The sequence below is a fragment of the Triturus cristatus genome, chromosome 12 (assembly GCF_964204655.1).
Source record: "Triturus cristatus chromosome 12, aTriCri1.1, whole genome shotgun sequence".
Lineage (NCBI taxonomy): Eukaryota > Metazoa > Chordata > Amphibia > Caudata > Salamandridae > Triturus > Triturus cristatus.
In genome coordinates this window covers 780,604,457-780,631,424 of record NC_140595.1, presented here as the reverse complement: position 1 = coordinate 780,631,424, position 26,968 = coordinate 780,604,457, and the positions used below count along the sequence as shown (strand labels likewise).

Below are 26,968 nucleotides of genomic sequence, written 5' to 3'. Positions count from 1 at the left end.
GGTGCCGCCAGAGAACCCTCTTATCCTTTACCTCGTGTGACGGAGGTGCGGCCAGAGAACCCTCTTATTCTTTACCTCGTGTGACGGAGGTGCGGCCAGAGAACCCTCTTATCCTTTACCTCGTGTGACGGAGGTGCGGCCAGAGAACCCTCTTATCCTTTACCTCGTGTGACGGAGGTGCGGCCAGAGAACCCTCTTATCCTTTACCTCGTGTGACAGAGGTGCTGCCAGAGAACCCTCTTATCCTTTACCTCGTGTGACGGAGGTGCCACTGAGAACCCTCTTATCCTTTACCTCGTGTGACGAAGGTGCGGCCAGAGAACCGTCTTATCCTTTAGCTCGTGTGACGGAGGTGCCGCCAGGTAACCCTCTTATCCTTTACCTCGTGTGATGGAGGTGCCACCAGGTAACCCTCTTATCCTTTACCTCGTGTGACGGAGGTGCGGCCAGAGGACCCTCTTATTCTTTACCTCGTGTGAGGAAGGTGTGGCCAGAGAACCCTCTTATCCTTTACCACGTGTGAGGGAGGTGCCGCCAGAGGACCCTCTTATTCTTTACCTCGTGTGAGGAAGGTGCGGCCAGAGAACCCTCTTATCCTTTACCTCGTGTGAGGGAGGTGCCGCCAGAGAACCCTCTTATCCTTTACCTCGTGTGAGGGAGGTGCCTACAGAGAACCCTCTTATCCTTTACCTCGTGTGACAGAGGTGCCGCCAGGTAACCCTCTTATCCTTTACCTCGTGTGACGGAGGTGCCACCAGGTAACCCTCTTATCCTTTACCTCGTGTGATGGTGGTGCCACCAGAGAACCCTCTTATCCTTTACCTCGTGTGACGGAGATCCCGCCAGAGAACCCTCTTATCCTTTACCTCGTGTGACAGAGGTGCCGCCAGGTAACCCTCTTATCCTTTACCTCGTGCAAGGGAGGTGCCACCAGGTAACCCTCTTATCCTTTACCTCGTGCAAGGGAGGTGCCACCAGGTAACCCTCTTATCCTTTACCTCGTGTGAGGGAGGTGCCGCCACAGAATCCTCTTATCCTTTACCTCGTGTGACGGAGGTGCCACCAGAGAACCCTCTTATCCTTTACCTCGTGTGAGGGAAGTGCCACCAGAGAACCCTTTTTATCCTTTACCTCGTGTGAGGGAAGTGCCGCCAGAGAACCCTCTTATCCTTTACCTCGCCTAACGGAGGTGCGGCCAGAGAACCCTCTTATCCTTTACCTCGTGTGACGGAGGTGCCGCCAGAGAACCCTCTTATCCTTTACCTCGTGTGAGGGAGGTGCCACCAGTTAACCCGCTTATCCTTTACCTCGTGTGAGGGAGGTGCCGCCAGAGAACCCTCTTATCCTTTACCTCGTGTGATGGAGGTGCGGCCAGAGAACCCTCTTATCCTATACCTCGTGTGACGGAGGTGCTGCCAGAGAACCCTCTTATCCTTTACCTCGTGTGACAGAGGTGCCACCAGAGAACCCTCTTATCCTTTACCTCATGTGAGGGAGGTGCCGCCAGGTAACTCTCTTATCCTTTACCTCGTGTGAGGGAGGTGCCGCCAGAGAACCCTCTTATCCTTTACCTCGTGTGAGGGAGATGCTTACAGAGAACCCTCTTATTCTTTACCTCGTGTGACAGAGGTGCCGCCAGGTAACCCTCTTATCCTTTACCTCGTGTGATGGAGGTGCCACCAGGTAACCCTCTTATCCTTTACCTCGTGTGACGGAGGTGCCACCAGAGAACCCTCTTATCCTTTACCTCGTGTGACGGAGGTCCCGCCAGAGAACACTCTTATCCGTTACCTCTTGTGACGGAGGTGCCGCCAGGTAACTCTCTTATCCTTTACCTCGTGCAAGGGAGGTGCCACCAGGTAACCCTCTTATCCTTTACCTCGTGTGAGGGAGGTGCCGCCACAGAACCCTCTTATCCTTTACCTCGTGTGACGGAGGTGCCACCAGAGAACCCTCTTATCCTTTATCTCGTGTGAGGGAGGTGCCACCAGAGAACCCTCTTATCCTTTACCTCGTGTGAGGGAAGTGCCGCCAGAGAACCCTCTTATCCTTTACCTCGTGTGACGGAGGTGCCGCCAGAGAACTCTCTTATCCTTTACCTCGTGTGACGGAGGTGCGGCCAGAGAACCCTCTTATCCTTTACCTCGTGTGAGGAAGGTGCCACCAAGTAACGGGCTTATCCTTTACCTCGTGTGAGGGAGGTACCGCCAGAGAACCCTCATCCTTTACCTCGTGTGACGGAGGTGCCACCAGAGAACCCTCTTATCCTTTACCTCGTGTGAGGGAGGTGCCGCCAGGTAGCCCTCTTATCCTTTAGCTCGTGTGACGGAGGTGCCGCCAGAGAGCCCTCTTATCCTTTACCTCGTGTGAGGGAGGTGCCGCCAGAGAACCCTCTTATCCTTTACCTCATGTGAGGGAGGTCCCGCCAGAGAACCCTCTTATCCTTTACCTCGTGGGACGGAGCTGTCGCCAGAGAACCCTCTTATCCTTTACCTCTTGTGAGGGAGGTGCCACCAGGTAACCCTCTTATCCTTTAGCTCGTGTGACGGAGGTGCCGCCAGAGAACCCTCTTATCCTGTACCTCGTGTGAGGGAGGTGCCGCCAGAGAACCCTCTTATCCTTTACCTCATGTGAGGGAGGTGCTGCCAGAGAACCCTCTTATCCTTTACCTCGTGTGACGGAGGTGTCGCCAGAGAACCCTCTTATCCTTTACCTCGTGAGAGGGAGGTGCCACCAGGTAGCCCTCTTATCCTGTAGCTCGTGTGACGGAGGTGCCGCCAGAGAACCCTCTTATCCTTTACCTCGTGTGAGGGAGGTGCCGCCAGAGAACCCTCTTATTCTTTACCTCGTGTGAGGAAGGTGCGGCCAGAAAACCCTCTTATCCTTTACCTCGTGTGAGGAAGGTGCCGCCAGAGAACCCTCTTATCCTTTACATCGTGTGACGGAGGTGCGGCCAGAGAACCCTCTTATTCTTTACCTCGTGTGACGGAGGTGCGGCCAGAGAACCCTCTGATCCTTTACCTCGTGTGACGGAGGTGCGGCCAGAGAACCCTCTTATCCTTTACCTCGTGTGACGGAGGTGCGGCCAGAGAACCCTCTTATTCTTTACCTCGTGTGACGGAGGTGCGGCCAGAGAACCCTCTTATCCTTTACCTAGTGTGACGGAGGTGCGGCCAGAGAACCCTCTTATCCTTTACCTCGTGTGACGGAGGTGCTGCCAGAGAACCCTCTTATCCTTTACCTCGTGTGACGGAGGTGCCACCAGAGAACCCTCTTATCCTTTACCTCGTGTGACGGAGGTGCGGCCAGAGAACCCTCTTATCCTTTACCTCGTGTGACGGAGGTGCGGCCAGAGAACCCTCTTATCCTTTAGCTCGTGTGACGGAGGTGCCGCCAGAGAACCCTCTTATCCTTTACCTCATGTGACGGAGGTGCGGCCAGAGAACCCTCTTATTCTTTAACTCGTGTGATGGAGGTGCGGCCAGAGAACCCTCTTATTCTTTACCTCGTGTGACGGAGGTGCGGCCAGAGAACCCTCTTATTCTTTACCTCGTGTGAGGGAGGTGCGGCCAGAGAGCCCTCTTAACCTTTACCTCGTGTGACGGAGGTGCGGCCAGAGAACCCTCTTATCCTTTACCTCGTGTGACGGAGGTGTGGCCAGAGAACCCTCTTATTCTTTACCTCGTGTGAGGGAGGTGCAGCCAGAGAACCCTCTTATCCTTTAGCTCGTGAGACGGAGGTGCTGCCAGAGAACCCTCTTATCCTTTACCTCGTGAGAGGGAGGTGTGGCCAGGTAACCCTCTTATCCTTTACCTCGTGTGGGGGAGGTGCCGCCAGAGAACCCTCTTATCCTTTACCTCGTGTGATGGAGGTGCCGCCAGAGAACCCTCTTATCCTTTACCTCGTGTGATGGAGGTGCCGCCAGAGAACCCTCTTATTCTTTACCTCGTGTGAGGAAGGTGCGGCCAGAGAATCCTCTTATCCTTTACCTTGTGTGATCGAGGTGCGGCCAGAGAACCCTCTTATTTTTTACCTCGTGTGAGGGAGGTGCGGCCAGAGAACCCTCATATCCTTTACCTCGTGTGACGGAGGTGCCACCAGGTAACCCTCTTATCCTTTACCTCGTGTGAGGGAGGTCCCGCCAGAGAACCCTCTTATCCTTTACCTCGTGGGACGGAGCTGTCGCCAGAGAACCCTCTTATCCTTTACCTCTTGTGAGGGAGGTGCCACCAGGTAACCCTCTTATCCTTTAGCTCGTGTGACGGAGGTGCCGCCAGAGAACCCTCTTATCCTTTACCTCGTGAGAGGGAGGTGTGGCCAGGTAACCCTCTTATCCTTTACCTCGTGAGAGGGAGGTGTGGCCAGGTAACCCTCTTATCCTTTACCTCGTGAGAGGGAGGTGTGGCCAGGTAACCCTTTTATCCTTTACCTCTTGTGACGGAGGTCCCGCCAGAGAACGTTATCAACTGCTGTTTTTCGTTCTTTACCTCATGTGACGGATGTCACGAGAGACCCCCTGGAGCAGGTTGCTCGTCAGTCCTAAAGAAGCAAGTACATTTTGTACCAGTCAATATAATAACAATAAAATGCGAGATTTTGCGCCCATTAAAATACACAGCCCTCCCTCTGCAGGGCAGCAATGCCACGTGACTTCAGCTACCGACCCCCAACCCAAGATACATTTTTAAATCCTAGACGCCTGCTGAGGAGGCGGAAAGCTGCAGTCTGCTCGTGATCTCCAAAGCAGGCCAGGCAGGCGCTGCAGCGGGGGGTGGAATGAAGAGGACAAATACTGGACAAATAGTAGAAGAAAGAGGAGCTGAATTAGAGGCCTAGTGTCACAGGATGGACCAAGAGCAACAGGAGCTGGAGATGTCTGCACCTGTGACCTTGAACTCACCCTTCTGACTGCATCACTGCCTCGGGGTGAGACAAAACATGCGGTAGAGGAGGCAGAGGAGAGGGTAACACACACAGTACCTTCAGAGGAGAGGGTAACACGCAGTACCTTCAGAGGAGAGGGTAACACACGCCGTACCTTCAGAGAGGAGGCAGAGGAGAGGGTAACACGCAGTACCTTCAGAGGAGAGGGTAACACACGCAGTACCTTCAGAGAGGAGGCAGAGGAGAGGGTAACACACGCCGTTCCTTCAGAGAGGAGGCAGAGGAGAGGGTAACACGCAGTACCTTCAGAGGAGAGGGTAACACACGCAGTACCTTCAGAGAGGAGGCAGAGGAGAGGGTAACACACGCCGTTCCTTCAGAGAGGAGGCAGAGGAGAGGGTAACACACGCCGTACCTTCAGAAAGGAGGCAGAGGAGAGGGTAACACGCAGTACCTTCAGAGGAGAGGGTAACACACGCAGTACCTTCAGAGAGGAGGCAGAGGAGAGGGTAACACACGCCGTTCCTTCAGGGAGGAGGCAGAGGAGAGGGTAACACACAGTACCTTCAGAGGAGAGGGTAACACACGCCGTACCTTCAGAGGAGAGGCAGAGGTGAGGGTAACACACAGTACCTTCAGAGGAGAGGGTAACACACGCCGTACCTTCTGATAGGAGGCAGAGGTGAGGGTAACACACACAGTACCTTCAGAGGAGAGGGTATCACACGCAGTACCTTCAGAGAGGAGGCAGAGGTGAGGGTAACACACGCAGTACCTTCAGAGCAGAGGGTAACACACACAGTACCTTCAGAGGAGAGGGTAACACACAGTACCTTCAGAGGAGAGGGTAACACACTACCTTCAGAGGAGAGGGTAACACATGCCGTACGTTCAGAGAGGAGGCAGAGGTGAGGGTAACACACACAGTACCTTCAGAGGAGAGGGTAACACACGCTGTACCTTCAGAGAGGAGGCAGAGGTGAGGGTAACACACGCAGTACTTTCAGAGGAGAGGGTAACACACAGTACCTTCAGAGGAGAGAGTAACACACGCCGTACCTTCAGAGAGGAGGCAGTGGTGAGGGTAACACACAGTACCTTCAGAGGGGAGGGTAACACACGCAGTACGTTCAGAGAGGAGGCAGAGGTGAGGGTAACACACACAGTACCTTCAGAGGAGAGGGTAACACACGCCGTACCTTCAGAGAGGAGGCAGAGGAGAAGGTAACACACAGTACCTTCAGAGGAGAGGGTAACACACAGTACCTTCAGAGGAGAGGGTAACACACAGTACCTTCAGAGGAGAGGGTAACGCACGCAGTACCTTCAGAGGAGAGGGTAACACGCCGTACCTTCAGAGAGGAGGCAGAGGTGAGGGTAACACACACGGTACCTTCAGAGAGGAGGCAGAGGAGAGGGTAACACACGCGGTAGATACTTACAGAGAGTAGGCAGAGGAGAGGGTAACACACAGTACCTTCAGAGGAGAGGGTAACACACAGTACCTTCAGAGGAGAGGGTAACACACGCAGTACCTTCAGAGGAGAGGGTAACACACACGGTACCTTCAGAGAGGAGGCAGAGGAGAGGGTAACACACGCGGTACCTTCAGAGAGGAGGCAGAGGTGAGGGTAACACACGCGGTACCTTCAGAGAGGAGGCAGAGGAGAGGGTAACACACGCAGTACCTTCAGAGTTGAGGGTAACATACGCCGTACGTTCAGAGAGGAGGCAGAGGTGAGGGTAACACACAGTACCTTCAGAGGAGAGGGTAACATACGCCGTACGTTCAGAGAGGAGGCAGAGGAGAGGGTAACACAGTACCTTCAGAGGAGAGGGTAACACACACAGTACCTTCAGAGAGGAGGCAGAGGTGAGGGTAACACACAGTACCTTCAGAGGAGAGGGTAACGCACGCAGTACCTTCAGAGGAGAGGGTAACGCACGCAGTACCTTCAGAGGAGAGGGTAACACACGCCGTACCTTCAGAGAGGAGGCAGAGGTGAGGGTAACACACGCGGTAGGTACTTTCAGAGAGTAGGCAGAGGAGAGGGTAACACACAGTACCTTCAGAGGAGAGGGTAACACACAGTACCTTCAGAGGAGAGGGTAACACACGCAGTACCTTCAGAGGTGAGGGTAACACACAGTACCTTCAGAGGAGAGGGTAACACACGCAGTACCTTCAGAGGAGAGGGTAATACACACGGTACCTTCAGAGAGGAGGCAGAGGAGAGGGTAGCACACGCGGTACCTTCAGAGAGGAGGCAGAGGTGAGGGTAACACACGCTGTACCTTCAGAGAGGAGGCAGAGGTGAGGGTAACACACAGTACCTTCAGAGGAGAGGGTAACATACGCCGTACGTTCAGAGTGGAGGCAGAGGAGAGGGTAACACACAGTACCTTCAGAGGAGAGGGTAACACACGCAGTACCTTCAGAGGAGAGGGTAACACACGCGGTACCTTCAGAGGAGAGGGTAACACACGCGGTACCTTCAGAGAGGAGGCAGTGGTGAGGGTAACACACGCGGTACCTTCAGTGAGGAGGCAGAGGAGAGGGTAACACACGCGGTACCTTCAGAGAGGAGGCAGAGGAGAGGGTGAGCTAAGATGGAGATGTCTGAGAAGAAGTAACGGAAGCATTTAAGGAGTGCTGCGAGCGGACACGGGAAAGGAATTAAATAAACCAGGATAGGCCAGGAGGAGGGATACGGAACCAGGGCCGGAAGTTAAGGTGGGGAGGAGAAGGATGATGATGGTTCAATTACAAAACAAAGGTGCGGTGATCGGAGGGAGGTGGGGGTGATCGTAAAGTGGCAGAGTTAGAGTAGGGCATATGGAGGTGACTATGGAGAAAGATTTAGTAATAAAAAGCAGAAAGCTGCCTGGGGAGGGGAGTGAAGAAGGATGGAAGCCACGATTGGGAGTACCAGAGGTCGGAGGAGGAGGGCGGGTTGGAAATAAAGAGGGAAAGAGCAGGTTGTTGTGAGAGCGATAGAGGTAAGGAGAGCACGGGAGGCGGTCTGCAGCAGCAGGAATGGAGTAAAGCTGGTGAGAGCTGCAGTGCAAGGAATGTAAGAAGGAAGTAAAGGTTGTTTACGGGGGCACCTTGCAGGGGTGCAGAAACCACAGGAATGAAACAGGCTTAGGAAGTTCGGATGGGAAGCGTGGAGGAGAAGGGGCGGAAGAGAGAGAGATGGTGTAGTTCTTTTTATCATTGCTTCCCAGAGGGCATCTGGTTCCACAAGCAGGGATGTGTGGCTGGGTCAGCCAGTCCTGGTTCACTGCATTGGTCTGGGTGCTGGGAAAGTGTTGCTGCTCCTGCGTCCAGCTGAGAAAGGGCCATCCGTGTACTCGAAAGCAATGAGGTCCATGCGAGGTGGAGACCAGGTTGAAACTGATAGGGCGTCCCAAAGGCTGCCTGCCTGACGCACTGAAGGCTGTGCTGGTCTAATTCACCTGCTCCGTTGCAGGGTAGAGTTCCCTCTTCTGTGGGTCTGAAACCAAAGCCTTGCCTATAGGAATGAGCCAGCTGACCCAGTACTCCTCTCTTGAAAGCAGTCCAACCTTCAGAGGACCTGAGAGCTTGGCAGGCTTCCATTCTCACCAAGGGGCGAACTGGGTCAGTGTCGTGCCCATTGCCAGTGTCTCATCCGAGACGGAGTGGATATCACAGCCTTCAGTTGTGACTTTCAGTCACTTGGGAGTTTAAAATGGGACACGCAGGCCAATACAAAGATAAACTGAGGGGGTTTTGAAAAATAGTTTGCAAAGCCAGTTGGCACTGGGTAACATTGATGTGGTCATCTGACATATGTGCATGAATTTATTTTATTTTTATTTGGGTCATTTATAAAGCGCACTGTCACTCCACGGTATCCTGGCACTGTATTACGCATCTACAGGCAGTTAGTGTAGGAAAGGAAGTGTATTAGTTATCTTCAGCAGCACGGCCAGTAAAGTTTTTTGAGCATGTTCTCCTCGTTTGGGAAGAGCCATGTTTTAAGTCTCTTCCTGAAGTGTAATAGTTCCCCTGACTGTCTCAGGGTTATTGGGAGTTCGTTCCACAATCGAGCTGCCTTGGTCATGAATGTTCTGCTTTCAAATCTGGTTTTGGTAAACCTGGACATGCTTGCCAGATTTGCTGATGAGGAACGTAAATTTCTTTTGGGGGCATGCCAGTTAAATCTACTTTGTAGGGGAACCGGCCTGAGGCCATGGTGTGCCTTAAACACAATACAGAGTGATTTAAACAGTGTTCTCTGTACCAAAGGGAGCCAATGGAGTGCTCTCAGAGATTGGGATGCAGAGGACCTACGCGGTTCATATAGGGTCAACTTGGCGGCCACCGTTTGTGCTCTCTGTACTCTCTTGATAAGGGAGTTTGGAGCTCCCAATGGCAGGGCGTTGCAATAATCCAACTGGCTCAGGATTACACTTCTAACCACTAAAGCTCTGGACGAAATGGGGAGCATTGGGAGTATTTTAAGCATTGCTCTGATTGACCAATGCATATTTAAAAGGGAGGGCATGTGGTCTAGCGGTTGACCTTCTGACTAGCGATGAATGTAGACCATGTTTTTATTAATTCCAAGTTTACCAGTTTTCCACCGGTGCGTACCATTTTCTTGCAGGCATGTCATACTCTTACCAGTAGCTAGTGGCCTTTGCAGGGTGGAATGCCATTTCGGTGTAAATCATATTATACTTTGTTACCTAATTGTGGGTGTTAGGCTAAAATAATCTTAATATATTATTAAATTAATGCTTTGTGCAAATACATTTTGTTTTTGGGAAATTATTTTTTATATGAAGTGCAATTCATTAAATGATTTTAATAAAATGAATACAAAAATGCTGGAGTCCATTCAGTTTCCTCAATGTATAAAGTAAGCAGTTTCATGTAATAATTGCCGTTTTGTGAATAACAAAATCCAGTAAATAAAGAAAACTATTCCCTTAAGAGAGGATAACTACCAAAGACCAGGGATCTAGGGACGAATCCACATACTAATAAAAACAATGTATTTATTAATTTAAATGACTTCTGCACACTTCAAGGATCGGGCCTAGTATTTTATTGAAGGACCTGGTTCCGCCACACTGGCCTCGGGCGGTCCCAGCGTTTCTTCCCTGTCATAGTGCGACTCTCCCGTTCTAGAGGCTTTGAAGATGGGCGAGTGGTATTTTGTCAGATGGAGGGGATACAATTGATATTTTATCGATTGATGATTTGTCCGGCATTAAATGCTCCTTGCAGATCACTTCAGTGTTTCAGAATAGAAGGACGATTATAAGAAAGATGAAGTTATGAAGTGTAAGACAGTAAGCAAGAGGAAAACTGGTAACATAGCAACTAGTATGTCGCATTCCAGTTACAGTGATTTAGTGGAAATTCAGTGTACAATAGGACAGCATTCGTTGCTGCGTGCCGTATTCAGTAGGTTGCTGAAACAGACTTAGCTCAATCTGATCTGTATCTGACAGACTCGTTGAGTCAGCCTTCATCAAAAAGCAATACCTGGCGAAGAAGGATCAAGCCAGGCCTGATGGGACCACCTTAGTTAGCTTCCTTCTGTACTTAAAATGGTGCTGCTATTTGACTGCTGTGGTAAGGCTGTTCTAGCCCCTCTGACCACCTCTTCCAAGGATTTCCCGCATGCTCCCTAGTTGAATGAAGAAGTGGTTGGCACTACTATAGTTTGTGGGTTGGTTTGTAGCTGTGAAGACTAGTACACTCTGGGGCTAGTGCATACTATCAAGGTTAGCCTATGTGCCAAAGGCAGCCATCGCAAAGCTTGGAGAGCCATAGTGCTGTGCTTTTACAGGCCCACAGCTGGTGTATGAGCTGAAATTGTTTTAATGTCTTCTTCCGGACAACTGTGTACTTGCTGCTTCAATTGCCGAAGCAAAGTCCACTTTGTGAAGGAAGCTTAACCTTGATGTGGCTCAGCGTATGAGATGGAGGTGTGTGCTCCTCGTCACAGCATTCACTTGTGGTGGACAAAGTTGACTCTGTGGACAATTGACACGTTATGTTGGCCATGAAGTCTACTAATTTATTTCCTAGGGCTATGACATTGAATGAGGCAGAAGATGTGTGGCCATGCTGACCACTGATTTCATCTGAAGAGCCAATGCCCAGGTTCAAGTGATCCCTAGGCTTTGCTGATTGCTGTGATGATTGTCCTAGAATTGGAATTTGTGGGATTATGGGTATGGAAGGGATGGTATTGTATTGACCTGATAGAAATTAGAATTTACACGGATGCCCTTGCTGGAGATCCATTGATACCAGACAGCATTCTCCTATTGCATTGTTTTGTGCCAGACAGTTTAAGGATTCCTATCTTTCACAAAGTGTATACCACCAACAACACAGCAAGCCAGTACACAATAGGGGCTGTCGTTTCAGCCGAGTGCACTGGACCCATACTGTTTCTAAGTATTTTCCAGAGGCTTCCTAGCATGGTTTCTAATACAGACCCATGTGTTCGGGATTTGAAAGCGAAAGGGAGCCAACAGACATTAACACAACAATTTACATACACAACACATTATTTCCATCTGAGGATCTCTGCTTTGGACACTGTTGGGTGGAGTGTGATTGGCACTCAGTTTTCCCCATTACTCAGGAAATGGAAACCGTTCTGTTGACGAGCGTGAAAACAAAAACATAAAATAGTCTGTATCGCAGTGAAGATCTATATGAATCTGGTTGAAAGAATGCATGGATGAAGTTGCAGAGGAGGTTCTTAGTAAGGGATAAATGTACTTTATCCCGTGTTTGTCCTTTAATTTGTGCTTTTTGCATTCGTGGGTCGAAACCTCTTCATGCTGGTCTTGTTTGTTGCCCCTTTCCCATGTTTTTTTCGTGTGGCTTGTTCTTTTGGCCTGGTCCAGAATTGGCGTCATCTTTGGTTGGTCAGTGAATGGGAAATTGGGTTTGCTGGCTCGGGGCATCTTAGGCATAGTATGCAGGCCTGTTACTAGCACTGGTCCTAGTCTTCTGATTGCTTGTTTAAACAACTATTTCCAAGGGGATGCTAAAGAGCAAGTGGTTAGGTGTGATCCTATCAGATGATTTTAGAGAGTTCTGGAGCTTTAGTCTTGTTCTTTGATGAATCACAACTGCGTTTTAGTCACCGGAAATTGGATTGTCAAATTCTGCATGTGTTGGTCAACCTGATGTCTGGAATCAGTTCCTGTGAATGACCTGCCCTTTAGTTTAGTTTTGTACTTGTATGTAGTATAGGTCTATTGTAGGTTTATTGCGAGACTGCTGTAGACTACGTTGCATTAGTCCAGAGGTGCTTTAATCTGACCTCTTCTCATAATGGACATGGCAGTTGGTGTAAAAATGAACATTGTTGGTTTTTCCTCTTCTGACTTTGGTGATGGGTGATTCCCATTGTTGATTGCCGTCAAAATGTCCTAGAATTGGCCTTGGTGATGCCCACCATCAAAATTAATTTGGGAGCCATTCAGAATAGATGTCCTCTTCCAATAGACTTTATGATCCAGACAGCTAGTGTTTGGGTCTAGATGCCAATCATTCATTTCGCAAGTGGGGTTTTGATCTTGGTTTTGACTACAGGCATCTGAAATGGAGGCTAATGCTGCTTTCTAATAAATACAGGTGGGGGCAGGGACTTTTTAAAAATCTTGATCTTCATTAATAATCATAAACGCAGCATGTATTTACCCACAAAATGGATCCTCGAACACAGAAGGCAAATCTCCTCAAATTAACCACTCCCACAGTTAACCCCTAGACGCTAACCTCCTCAAACAATAGACAATGTGGATTTGGTGTTGCCATCCCCTTCACTTCATTCAGAATAGGGTTTTCCTACCATGGTGACTCCCACTGCTCTCCTTCATCCAGTGTCGCTGGCTATTCCTTGGCAAAGATAGATGTCTTCTGGGCTCTATCTTAGGGCAATCCCCATCTTGACCATTAAGAACTGGTGTTGCCTTTGATTCTCTTCTCTGGGAGTCCATTGAAACAAGAGAACAAAGAGAAGATGAACTGCTCCATGATTGGCTGAAGCATTTCAATGATAAAAAAAGGTTATTTTGGTTGGGTCAAGCTTTCCATTTGTGGCCCCTATGTGGGATAAATCTGGGACTTCTGGGCCAAGTAAATAACAGATTATCTTGACAACGAGGAGCCCTGCATACTTGTATTGGCTAGACATATTGACAGGGAGCTAAACCTTTGCTATCTACATCTTTTCCTGTTGGGCAAAGGCCTGAATTCTTGGCACATCTTACTTCCATGACCTGTGGGAAGCAAGAACCCTGACCTCACTGTAAGGAAATAAGCTGCCCCTGAAGGATCTGCAACGTGGCCAAGCTTGCAGGTTTTCTGCGTAGAGGACTTCTCAAGGCACTGAGGTAGCCAATGAGCCACATCTGTTGCAGGATATGTAGAGATCCTTCCTGCCCTGTACAGTTGTAGTGGTTTACCAGTCCACACTTGACCAAGATGGTCCTAGAAAATGATTGCCTTCACACACAAGGCTTGGTGTTTGCCCCGTCGCCTAGAGCCACAAGATGCCTGCAGCCCACCCAGCCTGGAGGAAGCAAGACCACATAAAAGAACCACCTAGCTCGTGGCTCTGTATGGTCTCTGCTTCTCCTTCTACCATTGTGGTGACCAGTCAGCTCGCCTCTGTCACAGAGGGCTGTGAATAGTCTGTGTCTTTACAGCAGGCTTGGAGCATTGTGCTGTTGTCCCCAGACAGGCATTCTGATTCTGAAACCATTTGTAACCTGTCTCGTAACCTGTCTGCTGTGGTTCAGTTGTTACTACCAGTTGGTGCTCACCACTGGAGAATCTTGACTGTAACTGGTAGCTGTTGAACTATGGAACCCTAGAGATAGGTAACCCAGTGGTACTTTATCGTGGTTGCTGATTCCATGCCACATCTGCAGCTCCTGCATTAACTGAAAATCAATACTTACTTTGATTTAAGAAATATGTAATCTGCTTCCTGCCTGGGCTGAGGTAACGGGACACCAGCCATTATTAACTTGGACTCTGACACACTGAAAGAAAACCAGTATGTTCCATTGACCACACTGGGCAAGGATCCGTACTGTTCAACTGATGGGCATTTTTGGTTCAGTAACTTATATCCTTCTTTTTCATGGCTGGAAGCTCGGAAGCTTAGATCCAGGGCATTAAACTGTCCACTGTTCCAAATACAGCCATTAAAAAGTAGGCCATGCAAACCATTGCAAGGCACCATTGTCCAAGTAATAAGAACTTAAAAATCTATCTTCAAACACTGTAGGAAAAGATCCTACAAGTTTTGAAGCTGGACACAGGTCCAAGGGTATAGAGATTCTAGTGTGTAGGGCATTAAGACGTTTGGGGTCATGTCTCTGCCTCAAGGTTTTCGATACCTAATATATATTTAAATGCTCATTTTGCTTGTCTATAAATAAAAGTCCTGTTCTTCTTTGAGGGTATAACACAGGCTGAATACTGAGATTAATGTATGTTATTTATTGTCTCATGCTGCATCCAAGTTTCCAACCCCTACTACAATCGAACGCAAGCCTCGACTGCTCAACTTCACTTCCCCCCAGAGTGTCCTATTGGAGTACAACAGTAGTGTGTCCTTAGTACCGGTGATAAAAACCAGAACTCACATTCTTAATACTGTCCACTAATTCACTCCGTACTCCAAGAAAAGATTTCATATGTGCCACATCTATATGCTCTCCCGAATAACCCTACACTCCTTATTCCAGTGCCCTGTGTTTGGGAGAGATAGCCCAACAATTATAATGCATACTTCGGACCTTCAGCCTGTCCATTCTTCCCCTGCCTGCTCTGCACCATTTCATACCAAGATGAAGCATAGTTTGTGTAAATCCTGACATACTAAATATGGAATTAGATTTGGTGTATAGCACAATTACGTATAGTAGTTTCAGTAATGCATCTTTCCTGAACATTCATTCACTTTTGATACCCTGCTATTGCTGTTTGATTTCGTCTTTCTACAGCAAAGTGTCTTTCAATATTTTACAGTGTTTAGATCTTTTTAAATTGTAATGCTACCAGTCTAGTGTGTGTTTGCACCTCTAACTGAGAAGGGAAGCACATCTCAAACCCTAGGCTTCATCTTCCTGGGCCTGGCACGTTAAGGGATTCTGTTTACTTGAGTGGATCCGGTTTGCACACTTTGCGCACAGTAACATTTGTTTCCTTGTAGACTCTTGGCCTGGGAGAGGATTGGAAAGGTGGCGATGTGGCTCGCACTGTAGGAGGCGGCCAGAAAGTGCGCTGGTTGAAACAGGAGCTGAAGAAGCACGCGGACGAGGAGGATCTCATCATACTGTTTGTGGACAGGTGAGTCTTTGTTTCTTTCTCCTCATTACAATTATTTAATGGAGAAATTACGGTTAATTGATGGAAGAGAGAAGGAAGGAAGTATTGTAATTGCTTTATATAGCGTTTACTGTCTCTGACTAGGCACTAAAGCGCTTTATGGTGGGTAGCACCATGTTCCGTAATCCAAACTTAGTGGTTAACCCAATGGTTATTAATTATTATTGTAGATTGGGTTACTCCTGTGCTTTCATGAAACTGAAGCTTTTCCACCAGTTTCTAGCGGTGGATTAAGTTAATAGGAGGTAAGTCTAACAATTGGAGTAAGTTCATGCAAGTGGAAAAAATTGGATAAGTAAATAGGGCAGAAGAGGTTAAATATTTTGAGATGCAGCCTGAGGTTACACAGTGAAGAGATTGTGATTTATGTCAGTGAAAGTCTAGATAGGTTAGAAGAGGATAGGAATTACAGGAATGGTTACTTCATGATTTGCAAGGAGGGTTATGATTGGTTTACTGAAATATAGTAGAGACTAAGGCAGCAGATGTGATGGACTAGGGTGCACTCAGAGGCCTTAATGCGGCAGACGAGAGTGTACCATAAATGATTTTATTAGACGGGTCATTGCTCATTCTATGCTACCTTCTCGCAGTCTCCTACCCTGGACTCTCCACCATCCTCACTAGAATATATCCCCATCCCAAGTTTCACTCCTTGTAGGTTCCATGTCCAACGACTGGAAAGTATAGGCACCACCAATGAGCAGACTGTGAAGGTGTCTGTAGTGAGTGTATTGTAAAGGTAACTCCCAACACAAGGACTGTATATGTGCCATCAATGAGTGAGCAGTATGGCAGTCTGCAGTGGATAGATAACAGCGGTGCTTCTGATAGACTACAAGCTGGAGATTCCTCACTTGTTGAGGATTCCCTAGGCATCAGACTGGATCCGGGAACATTTCAGCGGTACCTCAGATTGAGTGTTACTGAAGGTAAGTAACTTGTTCTTTCCAGCAAGTGGAAGTTGTAGGTGCCTTCAGCAAGTGTATAGTGCAGGTAGGTGCCTCCTAATGAATGGATAGTATAGGTGCCTCCAAGGAACAGATAATTTACATGCCTTCCGTGAGTGGACTGTAAAGGTGCCTCCACAGACTGGACAGTGGCAGCGCCGCCAGAGGTCTGGCACCTGGGCAGTGCCGGGAGCCCTCCGGTGCCTGGGCAGAGTGGGGAGCCCTCCAGTGCCTGGGCAGAGTGGTCCAGTGCCTGGACAGTGCCAGGATCCCTCCGGTGCCTGGGCAGTGCCGGAATCCCACCGTGGCCTGGGCAGTGCCGGGATCCCTCCGGTGCCTGGGCAGTGCCGGGATCCCTCCGGCGCATGGGCAGTGCAGGGATCCCTCCGGCGCCTGGGCAGTGCCGGGAGACCTCCGGGGCCTGGGCAGTGCCAGTAGCCCTCTGGCACCTAGGCAGTGCTGGGTTTGTCTCAAGGTAATAGAGAGGTGCTGCTAATCAGCAGAGCAGAAGGACTGTTCCCAGATTCTTGGTTTTTACAAACATCCTTCATAGTTTTTGAGTTCATATTGAGAGCCCTTCTGTTAGGGTTTGCTCCCTTAAGATTTCTTCACCATGTAAGCCATAAGTATGGCTGAGAGTCCATTGTGACATACTAACAAGGATTACCAGTTGTAACACGTCAACACCCAATCCAAAAAGATGCTTCTCACCATTACATGCCTTGTGTAACGGGCGAAGGTTCTCTTTAGGCAGTACAACTTTTGTGTCCAATCTAACACTGCAGTAGAGTTGGCTGCTTACTGGTCCCATTTCCTTTTAAAAAGGGCAGCACTTTAGTTGTCTCAGACTTCTTGGCCAACTAAAGTGCATGGGATAAATGGAAGAGGTGTGGTGCCGCAGCCAGGGCGACTGACTCCGGAATCTGGGGCTCACGGTTCAAACCCCGGCGCTGGCGGCAGATTGGCCCAGCACCATGTGACTCTGGGCAATAGCTTGCTTAATCTTTCCGACGGCCCCCAGCGCCTAGAGACCCTTACGGGTGATTGTTCGCGCTTTACAAATGTGGATTATTATTATTATTATAAATGCATGCTCCCTTTAATCACCAAGATTCGGCAGAACCCTCGACCGGCGACCATTCACTACTTTGGGTCGTACTTTTTGAAATTCCAGATAGTTTCGTGTTTTTTGTGACAAGAAAGTCAGTAGTTGGTGCTTTAGCCCACAGGGGTGACAAGCCTTGCCACAGAGCCATTGGAACAGGTGAGCAGACATATCATAGCAAGGCTGCTTTATTTATAAATGCTGTCATTTTTATCCAACATTTGTGTGTCATTGTCTTGAGATTTAAAGGGCTCTTTAAACTAGTGAAAGACCCTCTGAGATAAACAGTCACTCTAGTTGGATTGAGAGTATAATCCTAGGATAATCTTAACCATAGATCATTGTTATTGAAAACCTGCTATGGAAAGGCAAAAATGGAACACTTGTGTCACGGGAAAGTGCTAGTAACTCAAGGGTCGCCTTTTTTTCTTATTTGCTTGTAAAAAAAAAAAAAAAATTGGGAACATAGCACTTTGCTCTGAAAAACAAAAAACTCGATGGGGGAAATGCTTAAATTAATCTCAGCCACTGTTATCACTCTGGGCTGCACTCCGGTCCTGAGGTGTTTGCTCACTATGCCAGGTTAAACAAGGTACCAAGCATATAGATATCAATCTATTTCGGTAACAACTATTACATCACATGCACTCTGCACAAGAACCAGAGCAACTCTGCACACGTCAGCCTTGTTGGGCCTCTGTGAGGTGCAGCCTGAGACCAAGTTTGCAGCAGGTTGCTAAGGGGCCAATAGCTGAGCATACCTGTTGCACTGAAAACCCCCTAAGACGTTAGACGGAATACTTGAATTACTCTCAACCATTGGTAATTACTCTGGGCTGCATTCCATTCAACCCTTTTATCACTTATTGTGGCACTTCAGACATAGACCTATGCAAGTCAGTCTCAGCTGTATCTAAGTTTCTAACTCTTGCCAGCTCATTGAGCAAGGTTTTTCTGCTTGTCATCACTACTTCAGCAAAGTCCAGTCTCCAAAGAGAGTAATGACGTGATCCAGATGAAGTACAATAGTATTGTGGTCCTGGGACCTCAGTCGTAAACGACTGTACCCACACAAGATACTGCCCACTATCTCCTGATAACTTGAGAATCCCAAGCAGAAGCCTGGCATTTCCCAGTTGCCCATAGGTTTGGGGTGGACATGAACGAAATATGCATAGATACCTAGAGTAATGAGCCAGTGTCCTGAAAATGGCTCCAGGGGTAGAATAGATGAGTAAATACCTCAAGCCTGTAGAGTTCAGCATCTTTTAGTTTTCAGAACACACACAGTTGTCTTATGGTGATTAACAGCAAGATAGGATATTGTGTATTAATCAGTCTTAGGAAGAAGAACAGGCATTGGCAAAGTAGTTCTAACGTTGGCTAGCTGCAATTTAAAAACATTTTTTTTTTGTTTGTAAACAGATACAACATGCAAAAAAGGAGTCGCCCAGTGACCCTTTCACTGAAGTCCACTCATTAAGAGATGGTTGCGCACTTGTAATGAGGCAGATTGCTACTGGTCAGGGTTCAATACAACCAATGGATGTAGTGGGCTGACCTGCTGCCCCGTGCTACGTGTTGTGGTGGGTGGAAGCGAAATGCAAAATGGCCCTTGAACAGACCAATGAATGGAAGCCTCTGCAATGTATATAAATATTTTTATTATGATTTTTTTTTAAACATGAGGAGGTAATGCGACTACCATTGTCTCTTGACCAGACCTAAACATGAATAAGTGATTTCTTGTGTGTGAGTATCCTATTCAGGAATGTCCAGCTATTGAGCTTTACTTCTCCATCTGCAATGTGTTGTCTCACGTGAGTAGCATTCCTTGAGGCCAAGAGGTCCACCATTCTGGCCTTAAAACCAGTTGTGGTGGCTGCATTTAACACACTTTTAGGCTCACTCTTTGAGGTGTACAATGGCCAGTTTAGGGCTTGTTGAATGCTAGTATTCTTGGCAGACCAGTGAAGCGGGTACTCCAGGAGTTCCATAGGAGTCAGCTTGCAACTGGATCAGTTCTCTGCTTTATAACCCATTTAAATCCTCACATAGTCATCTGGTCCCCTTCTAATATTGTTTTACTGAAGGACAACAACCACAACTGATGAACCTCTTAATTATAACTCCATTCTTCCACCCTCTCCTTTCTACAACACTCCACATCCCTTCCCATACAGGCTGCCCACAATTCAGCACACTTTTCCAACTGAACTGGTTGACAAGAGTAGCCAATCACTTTCTTTGTCAGCCCTTCCCTCTTTATGCTTTTTAGTCTGAATACGTTTTGCGTTCCTTTGCGTCGCAGAAACCTGTGTCGTTGTAGTTGTTTTCGGCACAATGGATCCAATCTAGCTGTGGTCAGTAACCCTGTTTTGCATTTTTAACGTTTTGTTTAACATATTTGGAAACATTCAATGCTATTTTGATTTCTCTTTGTTTCTTCTAGCTATGACGTCATCTTTGCGGCCAGTCCGATTGAACTTACCTGGAAGTTCCTGCAGTTCAACCAAAAGGTCGTCTTTTCAGCAGAGGGTTTCTGTTGGCCAGAGTGGTCACTGGCAGAAAAATATCCCCCCGTTAACTTTGGGAAGCGCTTTCTGAACTCTGGAGGTAACTGAAGCACCTGGTGTTTGGGTCTTGCCTTGGTTCTTGAGCATGATTGCATGTCTGTTGAGCCGTGTGGCAAAGTTTGATTGAATGGCGATTCCTCTCCAGTACTTTTACCTCTGGGTGTTAGAACAACCTTTTAATGTGATGGATTATTCCACTGTTACCCCCTAATTCTCTGTTTCGCTGTACTTGTGTTAAACCAAGACATAGCCATGGGATTTGTGCCTTAATATGGAAAATGTGATTAAAGAATGGGGTAGACAAAAAAATTGCACTTACAAATGAGATTAATGAAGATGACATGGCTCTGTTGATGGGATTTATAAGTAAAAAGGAGTTCTCAAAAGATTTATAGAGTGGTATGGAGAGGGGTGCACAGGAGGAGGAAAAGGAAGGCCGAATAGGATAAACAGAAGAGAGAGTAGAAGAAGGGCGGCAAAAAAGGTTAAAGGGGGTTGGTGAGAGCCGGGACCTAAAGAGTGAAGGGCAAATGAGATTAGGGAACATGGATAGAAAGGAAGTGGGATTATGAGAAGAATGAGGATGTGATGAGGAGAATGCACATAAAGTAGGATAAAAACTGAGGGATTTTAGGGGCGAAGGGAGGAATAGAAAAGTTAGGGAAACAACAAGGGAGAATGGTGATGACAAAGGCTAAGTGAACAGTAGCAGCGTTTCCACCCCCCCAGCGCCTTGAGACCTTCACGGGTATGTAGTGCGCTTTATAAATGCTATGATTGATTGATTGATTGACTGATTGAGTGAAAGAGGAAAAAGGTGGACACTTTCAGATTTCAGACTTGCCCTTTAGTAAGTTGATCGCAGTAGCGGATATCTTGTAAATAGACTGTCACTTTATAAGGGATTACTTAAAAAGCCGGGGTCCAGAACAACAAAAGTGGAGGTAATTGCCCTGCCTCCTCACTCCCACATTATTCTTGTTCCCCCTCTTCCGTACTTGTTGGTGGAATCCTAGAGGTGCAGTTAAGCCGTTGCCCAATCATGCCTCAGCTGTCCTTTAGTGAGGCAGCAGTTGGAATAAGATTATCATTTGTATCAATGCCTAGTACTGAAGGGTGGTGGCATTTTATGGGTTGGTAAGTTATCCACAGGGATGCAAAGAAGGCTCCTAAGAATGTCACCTATGTCTCTGTGTATGTGCTTGAGCTCCAGAAAAGGAGCTTGCACACTCGCCTTACCTGAGCACTAGACGAATGAGTTGATCATTGTGAGTATTGATTTGTGCCTCTTATCTTTAAAACTCTATTGTTTTCACTTTACTTGGTCCTAGGGTTTATTGGTTATGCCCCCTACATCCACAACATTGTTCAGCAGTGGAAGTATAAGGATGATGATGATGACCAACTCTTCTATACCAAAGTCTACCTCGATCCCGTCCTACGGGTGAGTAACAGAACTCCCTGCTTGTTTTTTGCAGCCCATAGTGTTACTTCATTTAGTCCTCTTTTGTTCCTTGTATTCTTCATTGTACTACAGGTTCCAGTTGTGAAATTCCGGACTAGTTTTGAATTACAGCTATGAAAGCAGTTTAATCCAGGCACCATAGTCTCCCCTTCAGTTAGTCTGAATGTAATGTGTTTGTAATCTGCTTTTCATTAACTCTCTGTGCAATCAGATAGCCCTATTTTATCCCACGTTTATTTGTAACTAATCTTTGGTTATGTTTCTGAATCTTGAAATTGCAGATTGTTGTGATTTCTTTTTTGTTTTTTGCACACTGTACATTTTGCGTCCAAAATGTAAATGTACACCTGTCTGTAGAATACATCTTCCTGTACATTTCTCACCTTAAGAATATTGGAGTCTTGATGCCATTCCCAAACACCAGACTCCTCATCAGAGAAGATCCCAATGCAAAAAAAGATGAGACTGCAGTTTGGGTGCTATCCATCAATGCAGCGCAGGTTGAGGCCTTCTTGCTGGCAACGTTGTTTGTGTTCAGGGCGACTCCAGTACCTTCTCAGCCACCCCCAAAGGTGAGAACGATCCTGCGGGCTTGGTGACTCTGATCCAGATACCTTCTGATGCCATGTTTCCACAGCTCCAGCCCTGGCACCGAAGAAGTCGAAGCCTTCAAATGTGCCGAACTCTGCTCGGTCAGATCTCCTTCAGCGGCGACACAGATGCCGCTCTCGGAGCCGACCACAATGCTACCTAACAAAGTAAGGGTGTGCTCCAATGACAAACTCTTAGTGGAAAACCTTCCTAGAGCTCAGAGATTCGCCTGGACAGATGAGTTGTTAGGCTTTAACTCTGCTGTTTGCAGTGCCTGATAAGGATTATGGCTGCACAGAAGATGATGATGATTATGAGACTTATAACCTCTTTCCACTCTATAACACTGATGTTGGTATGCATCTGGATTTGGAAAAGTGAGTACCCTGGCTACCTCATCAGAAGGGAACACCCCTTCCTTCTCGCACCCTCCTTCAGAAAAAGTTTCTTCATTCACCACTGTAATACGAAAAGCAGCTGAAACCTTGAAATAGACTATGACCTCTATGGAGGCAAAATCTAACATTTTGCTGGAGATATTGCAACCTTTCTCCTCAGTAGTGGAGTCCTTGCTCCCATTTAATGAGACCCTTTTGGATCCTTTCATATCAGTTTGTAAAAAACTCTTTTCAGGCACAGCGGTCAATAGACAGATAGCCAGACACCATAATGAAAATTAGGTTTGCTTTAGTAATCCCTTCACAATCCAGTGTAGAAGTTGTGTGCTGCAGATAGTATAAGCAAGCAGAAATACTGCTTTTGGCCAATGAATTAGAGCTCATCTGGCAGAAACAGGCCTACACATGTAAACTTGAAAAATTACATGTTTTACAGTCAGATCTATTTAAAACGCGTTTGTTTCTCTATTTGTTGAGGCGATTAAATGATGGATACATATTCTTTTCACCGTTTAAGGAATCCTGCACCAACAAGGGATCTTATTCTTACTAAACCTACTTTCCGTTGTATTAAAAGGGAACATTGTATTGACTTATTGAGATTACACACTGGCCACTATTAACAGATTGCGAGATAGTCCTATGGGTGGAATGCAATTACAATCTATTAATTTTATGGTTTAATTTGCATCTCGTAACGGAGAGCAATGAGCTGGAGGCTACGTCAAATTTAAAATCAATTAAATGAGTATCTCTTGACCATTATTCATATTTTTCGGCTTTGGGTCTCCTTTCTTACATCTTAGAATTCCAGCCTGTGGACATAGATACAGATGGTTTGTTTTTGGCATCAGTTTCCCGCAATTTGTATTGTCGGAAATGCGTCCCTTTCTGTGTGGTCATCCCGTATTTCTGATAGCGATTTCTGACCACAGATTTGTCACCTTAGAATATTTCCCAGTTATCAGACAAGATCCAGAAGATCTTAAGAAGTACCGTTGTGTGCCAGTAGGTGGTGTTGATCGGCTCCGCGTCAACGGCATCCACGTTGGAAGTGACGGCACAGTTCCCATATAAACGTCAACTGGACGTGCTGACGTCAGTTCTTTTCTTTCAGCGCCAACAACATGGATCCAGAGATCTACCTCCCTCATTTTGTGACCATTTTTTAATCAAATTTTTATAGAGTCTTCTTTGAACTCTGCTCTCATTGTGCTAGGAGCATGTCTCCCAGCAAACCCTCTTGGTTTAAACCATGTGGAGAAGGTAATTGACTTTCTGTCTCTGACACACACTTTGTTTGCCTTTGGTGCTTGGGGTCAAACCACAACCCCAAGTCTTCCTGCGACTGCAAGTCCATGAATCTGAAGGCAATATGTGGGTCGCTGTTGAAGCTCCTTGCTGCACAACAGAAGACAGCTCCTTGCTGATCCTAGTCCCACTCCTGTGGGAGATCACAAGGCTGTTTCCGGAACCTTTACTACAAAAGATCGTCTTCACTGTCCAAGACCTCTTCCTCCAAGTCGCATAAGTTCAAGAAGTACAAGAAGAAGAAGTGTTCTTTGGCTTCCCCGTCCAAATGGTGTCCTTCTAGGCCCTGCTCTCACACACCACCTGCTCAGCCAGTGCTCGGGCCCTACCCTCACTATACTAAGTTCCCTGGAGCCGCAGAGGCACACGCCCAACTTAAAGAATCTTACAATGCCATCTTTGGGCCACCGACTCACTCTGGCGTCCCTTCGGGCCCTGTGGAGCCCAGAGGTGCTCCTGCAGGGATACCCCGGCAGGTTTGACCCCTAAACCAGCCTGGCCCTCTGGCTCTGCCCCCATATCAGGACTTACCCTGTCACGGGTGCCTACTTCCACCCCAGCTTTCTCCATTCTGGTGCTGTCCCCGACACCACCAGAGCTATTCAACAAGCCCATCGTTATTCCTGACTCCGAAGCCTGCGTCATCCAGGCCCTACCTAACCATGGACTTGCCACCCCTAGATCAACCCTTTCTCCCTGAAGGGAGAGATGAGGAGGAAGGGTTTGGTCCCCTAGAGGAGGACCCTGAGCCAGTGGTATGGACACCTCACACGACTCTGGCATGCTCTCCTATACAGTCCCTGTGTCGGAGGAAGGAGCATTCCTTCGCCACAGTGATGCGCAGGATGGCCGAGGTCCTTGACCTTCACGTGTCAGCTGTCAAGGTCAAGACCAATGTCTTGATGGAGGTGCTTCACCCAGGAGCCGGTCGGCTGAACCACTGCTCCCCTTTAACAAATCCCTCACCAATGTTCTCCAGGGGGCCTGGGCCAAACCTTGCACAAGGGTTCTTGTGCATTGCACGATTGCCATAGCCCTGCCCCAGGAGGCCCAGCATTCTTCTCCCAGCACCCCTGGCTGGAGAGCTTGGTTGTGCGGGCATCAATGTCAAAGGCCAACCCAAATGCGTTCCCTTCCATTCCACTGGACAGGGAATGCAAGAGACTGAACACTTTTGTGAAGCATATTTTTTCTTCCACCTGCCTAGCCTTTGGTCGGTGACCACTGAATGCCTCTTGGGCTGATATTTCCATGTGTTACGAGAATGTGTTGCGCAGCTGCTTTGCATAGTTCTTGAGGAGGGATGAGCTATTCGCAACCAAGCCTTAGTGGACGGGTGAAATGCAGCGAAGTTCGCCCTCAGGTGTGGGAAGGATACTACGGACTCCTTAGACAGAGCCATGGCTTCTACGGTGGCGCTGCATCGCCATGCCTGTTTGCGGTCCTCTGGGTTCACGGGGAATGTCAGAGTGTCCCTGATTGTCATGCCCTTCGATGGCTCCTGCGTTTTTGGCAACAGCTGACATGGTGCTTGAGCACTTTCGGCAGAGCCGGGTCACTGCCGGATCTCTCGGGCTCTCCCTATCTTCCCGATCCCAGCAGCAGTTGTTTTGCCCCTACTGCAGCCATGGCTGGGGCATATATATTTGTCTGTAATATCGAGCATACCTGCTAGTATAGCAGCCTAATCAGTCCTTTCATGGGTGGGGTCGCAGGTCCCAAAGAGGACACTGGAGCCAGACCCAGCGAACTGCCTAGTCCCCCAACCCTCCAGCTGCCACAGCCTTTTAGCCTCTTTAGCCTCTTTTAGCCTCTTTAGTGTACCCTTGGAGGCCCCAATGGGCTGCTATGACCTCTGACAAATGGGTGCTTCACATTGTGCAAACAGGGGCATGCCCTCTCATTTGTGAAAAGCCCTCTGTCCTTGCCACCTTACTAGGAATGGTTGATGGAGGACTATCTATCCCAGCTCCGGCAGGCTCTTCTGGCCAAAGGAGCCATTATCAGGATGGCAACACCAGAAGTAGGGCGTGGTTGTTATTCCCACTGCTTCTTTGAGCCCAACAAGGAGGACGGCCTCTGCCCTGTACTAGGCCTGCACCCTCTCAACTACTTTCTGTGTATTTCCACATTCTCGTCCTGCCAGCCCACAGGCGTTACCTGCAGTCACAGTGGGCCACGAGCATCTCCAGTTCGCTGTGCTCCCTTTTATCCATACCAGTTCCCTTTGGGTGTTCACAAAAGTGATGGCAGTGGTTGCAACTCATCTGCGGAGGTTGGGGGTTTTAGTCTTCCCATACCTCGATGAGGGGCTGCTGAAGACAGACTTGCCCCAGACAGTCGTCATCCACTTCCAGACTACGGTGGACCTCCTGCATTCACTGGGACTCACTATCAATGTGCCAAAGTCACACCTGACCCCCTCTCTAAGATGGTCCCTTTCAGTGGAGCCTTTCTGGACACAGTGCGATTCCGCTCATGTCCCCTGGAGCTGTGAGACCAGGATATTCAGACTATGATTCCGACATTTCAGCCTCTATTCTGGATTCCGGTGAGACTGACTGAGGCTCCTGGGTCTCATGGTTTCTTGCATCCTGCTGGTAAAGCATGCCCAATGGCACATGTGGGCTCTGCAGTCGGATCTCAAGTCCCAGTGGGTGTAGCATCAGGGAAATCTCTTCGACCTGGACCATTTATCTGAGGGAACTGCACAAGATCTGCAGTAGTGGCTGACGAACTGCGATTGGTCCAGTGGCAGACCCCTCTTCTTTTCCCACCGGCAGCTGCCAAGGGTGACCAACACTTTACCTCTAGGATGGGGCACCCACCTGGTAGAAGTGGATATCGGAGGATTCTGTTCCACAGCCGAATGCCACCTCCACATCATCCTCCTGGAGCTGAGGGTAATTCACTTGACATTAAAAGCTTACAAACTGCGAGTGGCCCGGCAACAGACCCCTCTCCTTTCCCAACCCGGAGTGACCTCTGGTTTGGGGTAGCCAACTGGTAGAGGTGGGCATCATAGGACTCTGTTCTGCAGTGTTATCCCAGCTCCACATCAACCTCCTTGAGCAGAAGGTGATTCGCTTGACATTGAAAGCCTTCCTCCCATCCATCAAAGGAAAGTTAGTTCAGATGTACATGGACAACACCACCGCCGTGTGGTACTGTAAACAACAGGGCGGGGTGGCCCAGAGGCCCCTGTGCCACTGGACTTAGCTGGAGCACCAGAACATCTTCCTGGTTGTGCAGCACCTGGTAGGGTAGATGAACTTAGCCA

At 48.2% G+C, this 26,968-nt stretch overlaps 1 protein-coding gene across 1 annotated transcript in view; it reads left to right on the top strand.

The window, feature by feature from the left end:
* PLOD3 (procollagen-lysine,2-oxoglutarate 5-dioxygenase 3) overlaps positions 1-26,968 on the top strand; it is a 361,546-nt gene that overhangs the window by 150,669 nt on the left and 183,909 nt on the right. Inside the window, exons 3-5 of the mRNA XM_085639312.1 lie at positions 15,117-15,253; positions 19,800-19,963; positions 21,255-21,367. Of these exons, the coding sequence (XP_085495438.1) occupies positions 15,117-15,253; positions 19,800-19,963; positions 21,255-21,367 (414 nt within the window). The remainder of the gene's footprint in view (positions 1-15,116; positions 15,254-19,799; positions 19,964-21,254; positions 21,368-26,968) is intronic.